The sequence below is a fragment of the Prunus avium genome, chromosome 5 (assembly GCF_965620075.1).
Source record: "Prunus avium chromosome 5, drPruAviu1.hap1.1, whole genome shotgun sequence".
NCBI classification, from domain to species: domain Eukaryota; kingdom Viridiplantae; phylum Streptophyta; class Magnoliopsida; order Rosales; family Rosaceae; genus Prunus; species Prunus avium.
The window spans coordinates 21878818-21894604 of NC_142288.1; the positions used below are offsets into that span (position 1 = coordinate 21878818).

General features: G+C 35.4%; 1 protein-coding gene across 1 annotated transcript; it reads left to right on the top strand.

Annotated features, from left to right (window-relative positions):
- Window positions 1–10434: 10434 nt before the first annotated feature.
- Window positions 10435–15222, top strand: GL3 (basic helix-loop-helix (bHLH) DNA-binding superfamily protein). Its single transcript, XM_021965180.2, has 8 exons — window positions 10435–11601; window positions 12143–12397; window positions 12662–12758; window positions 12910–12924; window positions 13268–13324; window positions 13420–14280; window positions 14360–14803; window positions 14959–15222. Exons 1-8 carry the CDS (start codon window positions 11471–11473, stop codon window positions 15028–15030), a joined length of 1932 nt encoding a protein of 643 aa, XP_021820872.1. The 5' UTR covers window positions 10435–11470; the 3' UTR covers window positions 15031–15222.
- The last annotated feature ends 565 nt before the right edge of the window (window positions 15223–15787 follow it).

The following is a 15787-nucleotide window of genomic DNA, read 5'->3' on the forward strand; positions in this document are numbered from 1 at the left end:
GAATTATTAATTCAATTAAATTATCAATCAAACAAGACATAATAAGTTCATGTTTTAAGCAGTTGATGAAGTACATAATGGTAGGTTGGTCACATATTATATATATCAAACAAATTATTTCAATGCTCATGTTTCCAATTGTCAAAATGTTACATTAAATATGGAAGTGAATGCTCTTAGCCACTTAAACTACATTCTCTTTGTTAATATAATTTTATTGCACTCGGGATATAAAGCGGGTGAAGCTTTAATACCACTCTCTTTAGTGGGAAAGGAACTCACCACACCACTTATTTTAGGTAGTTGCTAACAGCATCATCTTCGACATGCTATCAAACGGATACTTGTGTCCAAAATATATTATTCTGTCGACATAAGAAAGAGCTTGGAAGAAAAGGTGCCTGTAAAGTGATTGAGGCCGTTCAAGGAAAAGAAGACAAGCTGCAGAATGCTCTTTACCAAAGAAGAAAAATAAGGCAATCTGCAAAGTTTGCGGAGAGATATCCATCATTGTAATTTGTAGCCTACAGCTTTCATTTCGAGTCCACATATTTTCTGTGTGGATATGATATTTAATTTATGTTCGAGAACTGCGTCCTTTGGTTACAAAGAAAGAACAAACTCTAGGTCAAGAAGCTAGTATCTAGAGGATAGTGCTAAGATATTCTATTGTGGCAGAGATCAACTTCATAATGGCTAGATGCACTCAAAGCTCATTGAAGGTAGTTCATCTTTGATTGCATTGCATGCATTCTAGTGTTCTCTTATATATAACTAGTCACGTTTACGTTTTGCATGACTAGTCATCATTTGTATCTCATGTGTTACTGCCACAAGTGGCGAAGCTAGAGTCTAAATATTAAGGGGGCCAATCGCTGAAAAATATATGAAATTATATACCGATTTCTAAGTTTTATATAAAAACTTCAATGGAATTCATGAAAATTAGGGGGCCACAGCGACCTCTGGCCTGTGTGTGGCTCCGCCCTGCCACATCATTAGTTTTCTCACGTGAACTCTGCTGCCAGTCGTAGGTTTTTACCTAACCACTTATCTTATTCTAGCTCCTTTTTTGGTCGAATGTCTTAGTCTTGCTCTTATCATTAGATGCCAGGTGTTTTTGTTTTGGGATGCCCTAATTTATCAAAAGGGTGAGCAGCCAAGACTTTCACTTTGGATTGTTGAGAGTATATTTTGGGAATGTTCTGCCATTTTTTCTCCGTGAGAGTGCTCATGCCTTATGAAATGAGATTTCAATTTTTTTGAAATATGCTTCATTTAAAAAAATTTAAAAAAATCTATGCATTGAGAATTTTTTAGAGTTTATTCTTGCTATGCAATTTCAAGATGTGTGAGGTCAGAGTTTCTAAATTGAGATTTTCAAATTGTTTTTGAAATCTACTTTGTTCTTCAAAAAATCTGCATTTAGTATATTTTAAACACTTCATTCATTTTGATCTAGGTCATATTCTTGATTAATTTCTTCAAGAATATAGTTTCTTGAAGGAATTGATTCTTTTCATCTTTGAATCTATATTTCATGGTTCTTGTTTGATTCTAAGATGAGCATCACGTGCCATGGAGTGAAGAAGCTGAAGATGAAGTTGTAATGTCCATGGAAAACTAGTTGCTAGCTTTGCTAAGTTAGAGAAGAAGTATGCACAGATAAGTAGAGCTTTTAACTAAGGCCCCGTTTGGTTCATGGGAAAGGAATCTTGGGGATGGGAAATCAATTGCTTTCCCATATTTAGTAAGTCAGGCATGGGAAATCGTTGCCTGACACATGGGAAAGTAGGAGGGAAAGTCAAGCTTTCCTTCCTTCTTGGGTTTTACTTTCCCTTCCCATGGGAAAGTAAGGCTAGCATTAAATACACTTTTTTTCTAACTAATTTGTCCTTACTAACAATTCATAATTACAGTTTTTATCCAACAACTATTGGTATTCTTTTTTTATTCATATTTCTTTAATAGGGGTACAATTGGGAAACTAAACAAAATTTGTTTTTCATTCCTACTCAAAACAAATATGGGAAAGGAAATAAAGTGATATTTTCGGGTTACTTTCCCGGCATTATAAAATATGGGAAAGGAATAACCATTTCCCATTCCTTGAGAAATGATATGGGAAATGATTTCCTATCAAATCCGTTCTGTGAATCAAACGGAGCCAAAAGGTACATGCAAATATATATATATATACAGTTATTCTCTTATCCGGATGTCCGCACGTTATTATCGTGCGGATCCTATTGTAAACAGGCAGGAAAACAGAGAGGGGTAGTACAAAATACACTACGTCCGCACGATAATAACGTCCGGATGTCCGCATAAGAGAATTTCTATATATATATATATATCCCTGCACAATTGCTTGGAATATAATGCAAATGTTTAGATTGTCCCGCGTATTAATTGCATGACAATATGCATGCAGAGTAAATAGACTGACGAGTGTATGGAAAGTTTGGAACGGTTGCCGATGCAACAGGCAATAGCCAAAGTGACAACTAATAATTAGAACCCTTCCAAAAGGTTACATTAAATGTATTTCTTGCTCCATCGAGAAAGAGTCAAAGGGATTCGACAACTCCATCCACAACAAAACAATCCATCACAACACAACCATGCATTTGTATATATAAAACAAGCATATGATATTTCAATTATATGGGCGTGAACGACTGTCATTTTTTTGGGTCCCAATTCGCTTTATGAATTTCAAAATGGTCCATCAGCTTCTTATCTCAAGACCGCCCAAAAATCTCAAGTTCAAAATTCTATAACCTCTTGGTAGTGTGTGTATGAGAAACCCCCTCCCGTTGTATTATAGACCGTACGTATCCGATCAACTTTATTTTCTTATCAAACATCACTTACGTGTGAATCTCACTATAAAGGTTAAAACATGCAACAAAATCATGTGTGGAAGAACCAAATTTAGTACAGTGACATCATATGAAAGTCGACAAAAACTTAGAATTGGTGATATGGCACGAGTCACGTTGAGTGTTTCTAGAATACTTTGATAATAATTCTTTTCTTTTTCTTTTTTTAATTTAAGTAAAACGATATGGTCATTGTAGATTACTTACCCTAATACTTTTAGTTGATTACTTCCGACTAGTTTTGTTTTACATCTTTATTTTCAATTCTCACCTTTGACTTACACCAAATTGCAATAGAAACTAAAAATACAAGTAGCTTTCAAATTAAAAATAATAATAATTTGAGAATTTTTTTTAAAAGAATCTACAAATAACAAATAGAATATGTTTACTTGAGTAATTAACAAACGGGACATTCTCCAATAAGTATTTAAGTTAATGATTGGTTATTTACTTTTAATTTCAGCCGTTGGATTGCATTTAAGAGACTACCAACATATTTAACGAATACAATCCAATTATCAAAATTAGAAATATATAACCAATCCTTACATAGAATACTTATTGGAGAATCGAACTTCACCTCCAAAAATCAAAATACAAAACAAAACAAAATACGGAAGATGAAAAAGAAACTAGAGGGGAAAAATTACAAACAAACATGCATCTGCTTAAATGGTATCCCTAACAAGCCAATAAAAGGACGGGAGATCAAAGGATCCGACGGCTGCCATTGGTCCACGTGCGCATTACGTGTCTCATAGGTTCCACCAAAGCCCACGAACTGAAAATGACGTGGCAGGCGCCGTCGGGTGATGGCTTGACTGTTAGGTACACAACTACCCTCCCAACCCAACCCCAAAGATCTTCATTTTTCTGTGGATCATCGGTTCAGACTATGGCCCACAAGTTTTTTCTTTTTCCTTTTCTTTCCTATTTTTGGGTTCTTTTTTATTTTATATTATTTTGTTTTGGAATATACACGTGGCGAGTAGTGTGAACAATGCCTGGCCTAAAAATCGGCTGCATTTTGCTGGTCAGCCGCTGAGCCGCTGAGCCTCTCTAATTTTTGCAATCATAATATATATTTTTTCTTGACTAAAGGAAACAAATATTTGCTACAAAACATAAATGTTTGTTTCCTCGTCAACTTGTTTTTGTTTTGTACGCTTAATTAGTATTTGTTTTGTTCGTGTGAACAGGTTTTTATTCAACCAGGGTGACGGAAAACAGGTTTTCATTCAACCAGGGTAGGGGGAAAACTGGGTTTTATTCTCACACTAATATTTCTTTACATATATTCAAGGTAATGATGGATTTTTAATGTCGAGATCAAGAATAAAAGGTACCGTCTCAATCACGGGTAGACGTGGGATTAGACTAATTGATTTAGATAGTGCGTCTACTCCCTGCACCCGAAACTCGACCAATCTTGCCCTATGTTACAGTAGTTTTTCACTTTGTCAAATGAAAACAAAAATTACAATAACAATAGCAATGAAAATATACATACCTAAAACATTGAAAAGACATTTCATTGAGTTTCGCAAACATGTGGCTGAATCTGATCATGCAGCTGCCCACAACCCTCGGAGGAGGAGGAGGAGGAGGAGAGGGAGAGGGAGAGGGGAGCACAGCAGAATTTAGAAAAATAGGCACTTGGGGGGCTGGAAGCCTGGAAATCATTTCAATTATCCTATTAATGTAGGGGTGGGCATCAAAACCGGAATACCGAAACCATCCCGAAATCGTGCCAAACCGTGCCAATTTCGTGCCATCCCGTTTGGTGTTGACGTGTAAACGGGATGATACCGTGTCATCCCGTTACTGTTTGGCATGACATCGGTTTCACATTTGTGATCCCGGTTGGTGTCATACCGTACCGAACAGTAAATTAGTTTTATTAATTCCTAATTTAATTTAAGTTCTAACCCTATCTGAGTCCACAGAGATTTTGTGTTGTCGACTGCCTCTTTTCTTTCTTTCTCTGCGTTTTTTCCTCCTTTCCTTTCCTCTGTCTGATTCTTCTCTTCTCTTCTCCTTTCTCAACCAAATTGAATCTGTTTCCAACTCCTCCAACATCAATCGATCTCACCTCATCTTCTTCTCCTCCTCTCTCTCTCTCTCTCTCTCTCTCTCTCTCTCTCTCTCTCTCTTTGTTCTTCTCCAAAACCAAAAAACCAGTGGAAAAGGAAAGCCCCAACCCAAAGTCTCTCCGAATTTCTGTGGGATCTTCTTCTTCAAGCCCGTTACCCTCTGCCTCTGCTACCAATTTCAGTCCGATCTCAGATTCTCGGGTATTCATGGAAACTTGTTTTGGTTTGAAATTATTTGTTTTCAAATTTGAGAAATTGTTTTGATTTTGGGAAGACATGAATTGGTTCTGTAAGCATGCGTGGGAAGACATGAATCTATTAATTCCATATGGTATAAATTCTCTTATTATTTAGGATGGATTGGTTTTGATTTTGGGAAGACATGAATTATTGACATGCATATGGGCTAGGCTACTGTCAGTTTATGTATATATATATATCTGATACTTCTGTAAGTTCTGTTCTTAAAGAAGTTGTATGGAAGCTGTATTGAAAATTCATGCAGTTGAGAAGTGATTAGATGTGTGTAATTTGTTGTACTCTAGTATTAGTAGCTGTGTATGTTCGAGATGAATGTCAAATTTTTCTCCAGGCTAAGTTGTAAAAAAAAAGAGAAAGGTTGAGCATATGGTCTTAACAACATTTGATTTTCTCCAGGCTAGTATTAACAGCCATTTGATTTTCAGATTTGATTGAACTTGAAAATTTACAGATTTTTTACGGTATCAACATTGATACCGAATCATACCGATCCCATTTGGGTCCGGTATGATTTGAACGTGTTTTCAAAAACCCTCATCCCGTGTCATCCCATACCGATTCCTCTATTCGGGATTGACACCGGGATGACCTCCATCCCGTGTCATCTCATACCGTGCCCACCCCTATATTAATGTGTGTGGCCTCAAACGCAACGGTACGATGGCTCAGCAAATTTTGGGTCCATTTTCTTATCTTTCTTTTCTTCTTGCATTAATTTTTCTGTCATAAAAATGAACTATATATATATATATATATAGCTTCCAACGAGGGATTTCTCAAATAAGCTTATTTAAGGGACACCTTTGTAGGGCCACTCCACATTGTATTTCACTAATCTAAACCATCTATTTTTTAGATAATCATTCAAAGATCATCTCTACCAAAAATCACTTAAATCCGATATCATTTGACCGCTAAATTGAGTTGTTGAAGCATTGTGTTCATTGATTTTGTAGAACACAATTGGATATTGAAACGGTTTCTTATTTGTGTAATTCTTTGCAAGGATGATATATGAATGTAGACTTAAAAAAATAGATGATTTGGATTGTTGAAAAAAAAATTATATGGGACCCTAAAGGGTGTTCCTTAATAAAAAAAACTATATATATATATATATATATAATGTGAAATAATAAACTGTTAATAAAATGTGATACAAATAGCGACACTCTATATGACACGTTCAATCAATGGTGGTATGCTTTATGAAATTTTCATGTGTGCAAGTAGAATTTTTTATGTTGGTGGAGATGAGACTTTGATGCATATATATACAAGGTGTGTTAAGTTAGCTTTACATGTGTATTCCCACTAGCTAGGTGCTTACTTAATTAAGGGTTTGTTTGCTAGTCCTTTAATCTGAAAGCAACTCTTTCACCGACTTGTTAATCAACATCCAATTAGTCCACTAAACATGTATATCGTTTCTAATTTATATGAATATGATGGATTAGTAGTACTCGCACTTGATTAATTTTTGTTCATTGTATATATTATATTTTTAATTACTTTTTAAAGTGTGACTACAAGCGTCAAGCAGGCTGCGTTACATATATATTTATAAAATTCAAGAAAATTATTATATAAAGGAAGGTGGATGTATAATATATGACCAAAATAGTGAAAATACTATACATAAAAAAAAATATAAAAAAGAGCAGTTGATTTGATTGAATAAAGTAATTTCAAGAACTTTAAGCTCAATTGAAACAAAAGTTTGTTCTAGTTTCGGTGGTTGAGAGCATCGGTACCTTTACTTTTGAGGTCTTAAATTTGAATTTTTCAAATTTTCATATTTATATATTTTTAGAAGTGAGAAGTTTAACCTTTGAATATAATTAAAAAGACTAAAATGTCAATATATTTAAATACCTCAATAGAGTTGGAGTTTCAACTATCTAACCTGAAGTCGTCTCTCAAAGTCACACCTAATTATTTTTATTTTAAGGGAAGAAATCATTTCATTAATTCATCAACCAATACAAAAGATTCGGCATGCAAAACGGTGACCTCGTTAAATCCTAAAATCACGCCTAATCTTTAATATTATTGGGTTGATTCATATAAAATAAATTTATGCAGTGATGAAATTGGGCAAAAGAATGACGTGGGGCTACCAACAAAAATGACTTCATCTAAACCAAACCTCTTGAGGGGCCAGACAGAATAAACTAATCCACATGCTTAGCAGATTAATGATTATATATTATGGACCATTTGCGGTAAGCCCTGTTGTTCTTGCAAAAGGTCAAAAAAGTGGTTTGCATAAATTGGATTAAATACTTTTTTGGGGGCAAAATCTATGACAATATTACTTTGGGAGAATGACCATTGACTATAACATGTTTGGCAGTGCGATAAACTATGAGATGAAAGTTGGTCCTCACATCACATGTAGATCTCAGTACTTTTTTCATTATTTGTTATATAATTATACTTTTTATGATTTAATTATGCATCTTGACACCTAATTACCAGTTTACGGTCAGAAGGACATTTGGATTTTGGGAGCATTCCAAAGTGAAATAAACAAACAACCTGTTGTTGTGAATAAATTAAAATAAATGGAAATTTGTGGTTAACCAAAACAAGCCATGCTGTTTTCGGAAATTAACCATACTATATTCCATTTGCAATAAATTAAAACACATAATAGTATCCGTTTTTGGAATTAGGTTAGGTGATTGGTTCGATTTTTTTTCAACAAAAATGAAACTTACTGCATCACACGATGTACGGTGCGATTGGTAAACTGCCACCTCTAACTAACAAGCTACCTGATACTTCAATAGCAGAGGTTCGAAACCTTTTTGTAGTGCTCTATTTGTTGATATCTACTCCTACTTTGAATCGAAAAACTATGAAGAAAACAAACAAAAAAATCAATAATGGTAGGGTAAAATAAAAAAAACAAACCAAAAGCTGGATAAAATCTATCAGGTTCGGGTGGATGAATAGCATATTTACCTAATTCCTGCAAAGCTGTCGCAAAGGTAAAATCATATTAATGCATCTTCAGTGCATCACCTAACTCTGCAGTCTGCACATTAATGTCGAAAATATGCACGTGAAAATTAAGATAAGAAAGAAACAAAGCTGAAAGCTAGGCATCTGGGCTTGCACATTAATTATTTTTTTTTTGTATTTTATTACATTTTAAATTTATTTTCTGTTTTGAGTTCTGACATGATTAGACAAGAGGATATATCCGGTGTTTCGTGTCGTGGGGTTTTTTTTTCTTCTTCTTTTTGTAAAGCGAGCTTGATGATGTTTTTTTATAATCATTAGGGAAAGGAAACTAGATCTGCAGCATTTAGGATCTTAATGAATCTAATGATGTTCCATCTCCATGATGTGAAGCATGATGTTGTTGTGAGAACTTGTGAAACCCCACGCCCAGAATTTGATCTAACAATTTAAATGATTTTGAATCTTTCCGTGCATTATTAAGTGGTTTTTAGGTCGGGTTTACGGTTGGACGTTCAGATTGTAATATTGCTATATCAGAACATACCATCCACCGACAATTCAAGAAACTCAGTGCATCTCAACGCACAACAACATGTGTCATTTAAGAAAAAAACATTCAAAAAAAGATTGACGTGCGTTTGGAAAGGCAAGCAAATGGATATATAAACCAAAGTACTTTCATTTTGGGATAAAAAAAGGTGTACCATTTCAACAGTAGAACACAGAGAGCAGATGATTAAAGAGGGTGTTGGGATTCTTCGCCAGTTTCAATAATGCATGCAAGTTGTGAAGCGAAGCCACAACCAAGGAGTACATGAAAACTCATTGACAGAACAAAGGCAAAGCATGTAGAGGTAACGAGGGCAACGTACGTTTATGTTACAAATTTGTACAACTAAATGTAATATATACCAAGGAATCAAATCAAGAACTTAGATTTGGTGTCACAATTACATCACTAGTAATTTATTGTACAACTAGCTTTGTCTTCTTGCTAGGCGAAATTTTCCAGGGAAATGATCTCGAATATCACTATTACATATATCAGATAAAATTGACATGATATCGATACTTTATTTATATCGTACTATTTGTCTTTGAATAATGAGATAATCGTGACTATTTGAGAATTTTGATACCATATAATAATGGTATTTGAGATACCAAATTGTTCATATTTGAAAATGTTTTTCTATTGACTGTTAGTCATTATTTGAATCGTTCATATTCTAAACGTGGATGTGTCGATATGAATAAGTCAAATTTTGTCTACGATTGAAAAAAAAAAAAGGAAGAAGCTATTATTCAAAAACTCTATATTCTGGAGGGCCATTTAGAAAAGAGAGGGTGGAAAAAGAAAACATTTTCTTCTTCTTAAAAAAAATGCAGCTTAATTTAATTTAATTTATTCTCATTTTAGCCAAGCCGAGAAGTTGACTTGTTATGAAATAAATAGGGATAAATATTTGAAGCCGTCGTGTTGTGCCGGCTCAGCACGGTTCATCACATGTTTGAAAACAAAATGCAAATGTGGAAACAAACTCCACCCCAACCTTAATTTATGTTTTTTATTTTTAAATGTATTTATTTATTAAATTATCAATACACCAACATTTGCTTCATACACACCCCCTCTATAAGCCTAACAGTGTTATTTAATATTCACAAGAACAATAATTTGGATCTCTCCACCATCCTTACAATATGTATTTTTTTTAAGACTTTACAAAATAAGACACAAGTAAATTATTTTCTAATCCATAATGTCTTCCATATTTCTCTATTTAAGAAGTATTAATATTATAAATAAATTTAATTTATGTAATTTATCTGGATAGTGATATTTTATCAAAATTTTTGTATTTTAGACTCTAGCATTGGTCCATTTGAAGTGGTGTGGATGTAGCGTGAACAATATTTTATCTATCTTAAAATAGATGAAGATTAACAATTAAAACCGAAGAGTTTGGAAGACAATAACTAGTCTTGGTTTTTTTATTATTTTATAAACGATATTTTATTTTAATGCAATCTAAATTACGGAATAGAGATTCGAACTCAAGTTCAGAATGAAGAGCACATATGCTCTAGCGAACTTGCTTGGTAGTCTTCCATTAAGCGCACACTACAACTGCTAGCAGCGACTGTTTTAACTTGTTTGGGTGACAAGTGTTGGTGTATCACGTCTCTTTTCTCTCTGCATTTCCATAACATTTGGGTAAAAATTTTATTTTGTCCAAGAGAATCTTTCTTTCGCCACTCTACCATTAATTCGTATAAAGCTTTTTTTGGTTCCTCACAAATAAATGGAACTACTGCAGTGAAATTGGGAGGCTTTTTCCAGAAATATGTGGAAGTGAAATCCACACACCACTACATTAAGGCCTCTTTTATGTTTAAAGTAACTTTACTGCTCATAGCTGTTTCCCATTTTCACAAGTTTGGAGATTTTGAGTTGGTTTTTCTTGTGTGGTGAAAATTTGAGAACCCAGTGTGGGAAAGTTGGTTTTGGTTCTTGTTTGTAGGCCCAAAGTGTTTCAGTTTTTGGGGGGTTGATCAGAAAAACCCAGATCATTAATTGGTGATGGTGCTTTTAATTTGTATTTTATGTTTGTGTCCAAAGCTCCAAAGTGCTGGTGTTGCCCCCACCTCTTGCTGCCACCATTAAAAGAGCTCTGTTCTTCTTGGTTTTCTATAACAGGGAGCTTGTAGCTCTTTTTAGAGCAAAAACTGAAGCAACTTATTGTTAGTTTGCAAATAGCATAACATATTATTTCATTTCTTCTTCTTTTTTTTTTCTTTTTTTCTTTTTTATGTTATTCTTTCTTTCATGAAAGTGAGTGTTGTGATTCTGTACAAAACTGGAAAGTCCTTTACTATTGGTCCAGTGAAGGCCCTTACTCTCTCGATTAACCAGGCTTTGTATTTTGATAATAATACTTTGCATTTTAGAGCCAAATTTTCTCTGAAATTTCCCAGCTTGAGCTTCTCTCTTTCAGCAAGACCATGCTGCTGGTTTTGAGTCCCAGTTCCTTGTTGTTCAGAAACCAGGAGCAGTTGTGAGTCAAACCCATCTGGGTTTTCAGTGTTAAGCAGCACCTCCATGAATTTGAGCTAAAACACCAGCACTTCTAGCTTTTCTGAGGGAATATTTTAATAAAAGAACAGAAACCAAGGTTTGGTTCTGGTGCTGGGAAGTGAAAAATCAAGACTTTATCTACATCTGGGTTGATTGAGTGGTGCTTGCTTTTTGGCATGAATATGGCTGCTAGGCTTCAGAACCAGGACAGGGTGCCAGAGAACCTGAGAAAACAGCTTGCTCTTGCTGTGAGAAGCATCGAATGGAGCTATGCAATCTTCTGGTCGATTTCAGCAAGACAACCAGGGTACTGATATTTTCATCTTTGCTCAACTTGGGTTAGTTGAATTTTAACTATGTATTTTCTCATTAAAAAAAAAGAAGAAAACAGAGTCAACTTTTATTCGAAATTTCCCAGAAAAACCTTTTGTTGTTGTTGTGTTCTTTCAATTTCTAATATTCTGTAACTTGGAGCGCTTAAGATTCCCGGAATTTCTATATTGGGTGGCTGTCTGGATTCTGCACGTGTTGGGTTCAAAGGGAAAATTTCACCTTAGCATGGTTGTTTGTCCCCCAACCTTCCTCTCTTGGGTTCAAAAAACTCTTATGAGCTCCTGCATTATCAGCAACATTTGGAAATTCTGCCAATGAGAGTGATGATGATTCAGTAATTGGACTAATCTTCACATTAAGATGACAAAAATTGAAGTGTTTCACGCTTTCTATGACATTCTATTAGTATTGGATGAGGGAAAAATAGTCATTTTTCATTGTTTGAAATATAAATCTCCTAAGATCTTATGGCATTGTCATTGTCTACATTATTGATTGTATCGTTTACTTTACAGGGTGTTGGAGTGGGGTGATGGATACTACAATGGAGATATCAAGACAAGAAAGACAGTTCAAGCCATAGAACTTAATGCTGACCAAATGGGATTACAAAGGAGTGAACAATTGAGAGAACTTTACGAGTCCCTCTCAGCTGGCGAAGCAAGTCCACAAGCTAGAAGGCCTTCGGCATCATTATCACCCGAAGATCTAGCTGATACGGAGTGGTATTACCTAGTTTGCATGTCATTCGTCTTCAACGTTGGACAAGGGTAATTCTTTTCTCACAATTCTTCTTACTCAATAACAGCTCAAGGCCTTTCTGATATTATATGCATTGATTAACAATTTGCGATATAACTTACATGAATTCTACTTTAGAAGTTAAAGCTTGAAAGGAGGAGATTTCTCTTTTGTTAGATGTGATGCACTGTACTTTTCTTCGAATGTAAAAGACACAACATGATAACCCCAAAGTTCATTCTGTGTTCTTATCTTCATATAACTTACATGAATTCCCCCCAAACTTTTTTCAGGTTGCCAGGACGAACATTAGCAAATGGTCAACCTATCTGGCTATGCAATGCTCACTATGCTGATAGTAAAGTGTTTACTCGCTCTCTCCTGGCAAAGGTAGCTTGCTGTTTCTTGGTTTACATAAGAAGTATCATTGACTGAATTCGTGTTCATGTTAATTGGGTAGTTTGCTAAGAAGATACTAAAACATCTGTTCTCTGTTTGGTTTTCTTTTGATGCCTGGATTTGTAACAACTGACACCCTCAGAGCGCCTCCATTCAGGTACGAATACTTATTCATCCACCTATATTTAAAAGTAAAAGTTCCTGAGTCTCAGCAATGTACGAAATTATATGCTGAGGTTTTAACACAATCAATAAAAACAATGTTTTGTCATGAACTGGCTTAACCCTGCGTCATTAGGGTCAAGAGAAACAGTTCCAACCAAAGCAAAGAACAATTCTTGCTGGTACATGTTGTCACAGTTTCAGACACAACAGACTTTGAACTGTCCATACAAGTTTTCCTTTAGAAAATACAATTTTATTTTGTAATTATGGGCATAAGCAATGTACAAAAATCTCTCTCTCAAAACTAAATATGTTTCTCTTGTTTTGCCTTCCAGACTGTGGTATGCTTTCCATTTTTGGGAGGTGTGATTGAGCTGGGTGTGACTGATTTGGTAGGTTTTTAGAACGCTGCTTCAGTATTTTCAATTAGAAGTTCATATTTCTTCCAATTCTGATCCACTATGTACTTTTCACATTCTTTTTGAAGGTTATGGAGGACCCTGATCTCATTCAGCATGTTAAAACATCTTTCTTGGAGGTTCCATATCCCATAGCTTCCAAGAAAACCAATCCTAGTGCAGGAAGCACAAGAAATGACAATGATCTTGCCTGCACTGTGCTTGATCATGATGTTATGGACACCAAATTAATTCCTGTTGTAGGATGTGAAGAAATGAATGTGACTTCACCTAATAACAGTTCAAATGGTTTGGGGCTCAATCAACCAGCTGACGATTCATTCATGGTTGAAGGGATGAATGGGGGAGCTTCTCAAGTGCAAAGCTGGCAATTTATGGATGATGAGTTCAGTAATTTTGTACATCATTCTATGGATTCCAGTGACTGTATATCTCAAACTTTGGTATATCCTGAAAAGGTTCTCTTGGGTCCTAAGGCTGAAAAGGCAAGTGACCATTGCCTGCATGATCTTAAAGAGCACAATAGCAAAAAACTGACATCTTTAGATCCCCAAGGCAATGATTTGCAGTATCAGAGTGTTCTTTCTGCCCTTTTAAAGGGCTCACGCCAATTGATTTTGGGGCCGAACTTTCGAAATTTTCATCAGGAATCTAGCTTCGTCAGTTGGAAGAGAGGAGGATTTGTAAAATGCCGGAAACAAAGAGGTGGAAGCCCGCAAAAATTATTGAAGCAGATTTTGTTTGAAGTTCCTCGGTTGCATGTTGATTGTGTGCTTGAGTCCCCGGAAGATAACAGCAATAGAAATGGAGTTTGGAGACCAGAGGCTGATGAAATTGGTATGAATCATGCATTATCTGAGAGAAGGCGAAGGGAAAAACTAAATGAAAGATTTTGCGTTTTAAAATCGATGGTCCCCTCGATTAGCAAGGTAGGTAAACTCCATTTCCTGATATTTGGTTATTGACCTTATCTGCAAAGTAAAATGTTTTTCCACTTTGTTTGCACAGGATGACAAAGTATCCATATTAGATGATGCAATAGAATATTTGAAAGATCTTGAGAAAAGAGTTGAAGAGTTGGAATCCTGCCAGGAGCCGTCAGATTTAGAAGCCAAAATAAAGAGGAAAATCCAAGATACTATTGAGAGAACATCTGACAACTGTTGCAACACCAAAATTAGTAATGGGAAGAAGCCATTAGTTTACAAGAGAAAGGCCAGTGACATTGATGAAACGGAGCCAGAAATCAGTTATGTTATATCAAAGCACGGTTCAAGTGATAATATAACAGTGAATATGAACAAGAAGGATGTTCTAATTGAGATGAAATTTCCTTGGAGGGAAGGAGTGCTGCTGGAGATCATGGATGCCACAAGCCGTCTCCAATTAGATACTCACTCAGTTCAATCATCCACAGCAGATGGGATTCTTTGTGTCACTATTAAATCCAGGGTAGGAAATTATAGTTACATGATGAATATAATCTATCATTTCTTGCTTTAAGAGAAATGGCATTAGGGATGAGCCCCTTCCTTATCATGTGACACATTTGAGTTCCCGGATGCCTATTACAAGTAACTGACCATTGGTATTTTCTTAATTTGCAGTTCAAGGGGTCGACAGTCGCATCAGCAGGGACAATCCAGCAAGCACTTCAGCGAATCGCCAGAAGCTGTTGATGCTTGTTCTCTTAGTGATGCTTAGAGGGTTATTTGCTCTCTCAAAGTCTGTCATTGTACAATCATGTAACGTTGAAAGGTTCTGTAGATTTTCGCTGTAAGAAATATGAGTCTGTTGAGGATTTTTCCTGCAGGTAAGTAGTCTAGCAACAGGAATTAAACTTTTGTTAAATGCACAATTTTCTTCAAATATTTTGATATGTGTTTCTGTACCTAACAAAACCTGACCTATAGGCCATAACTTTGAGTTCATGATACAGTATTACTTACATTCAGTAAGATGTACTTTGAAAACAACTCAAGGAGGCCTCTGAAATCTGTCAGTTCAATAAGAAATCAGACAGATTATTACAGAAACAAGTACTTGCCAACATAACATTGCTCAAGGGCATAATCCAATTGGGTTGGAATTTGGCAACTGTGCAACACAAAGACTCAGAATAAATTACAGTTGGCAAAAAAGTAAATGTAAATGTAATGCGCTCAAGGTTTTCTGTTATTTATTAACAACACTCCTACCAAGAATTGGGAGATGAGGCCATGCTTATTAAAGGAGAAAAATTTAGTTGCAACGGAGGTAACACGTTTTATGGAATTCTCTCTCAAGATGTCTGTTCTCTCGGTCATAATTGGATTCTGCAAAAAGTCCTTAAATTGAGGAAAATTATAAGAGCTGTAACTGTGCATGTCTGCAACTTGATTTTGTTCACACAATGGCACTGGGTACGTGTCATCAGATTGAGCAAATGTAGGAGAC

Excerpts from the sequence above, each read along its gene's own strand:
- GL3 (XM_021965180.2), top strand. The coding sequence starts at position 11,471 with ATGAATATGGCTGCTAGGCTTCAGAACCAGGACAGGGTGCCAGAGAAC. Across the intron at positions 11,602-12,142 it reads ATTTCAGCAAGACAACCAGG|GGTGTTGGAGTGGGGTGATG; the intron begins GTACTGATATTT and ends TTTACTTTACAG. Across the intron at positions 14,281-14,359 it reads TGGTCCCCTCGATTAGCAAG|GATGACAAAGTATCCATATT; the intron begins GTAGGTAAACTC and ends TTGTTTGCACAG.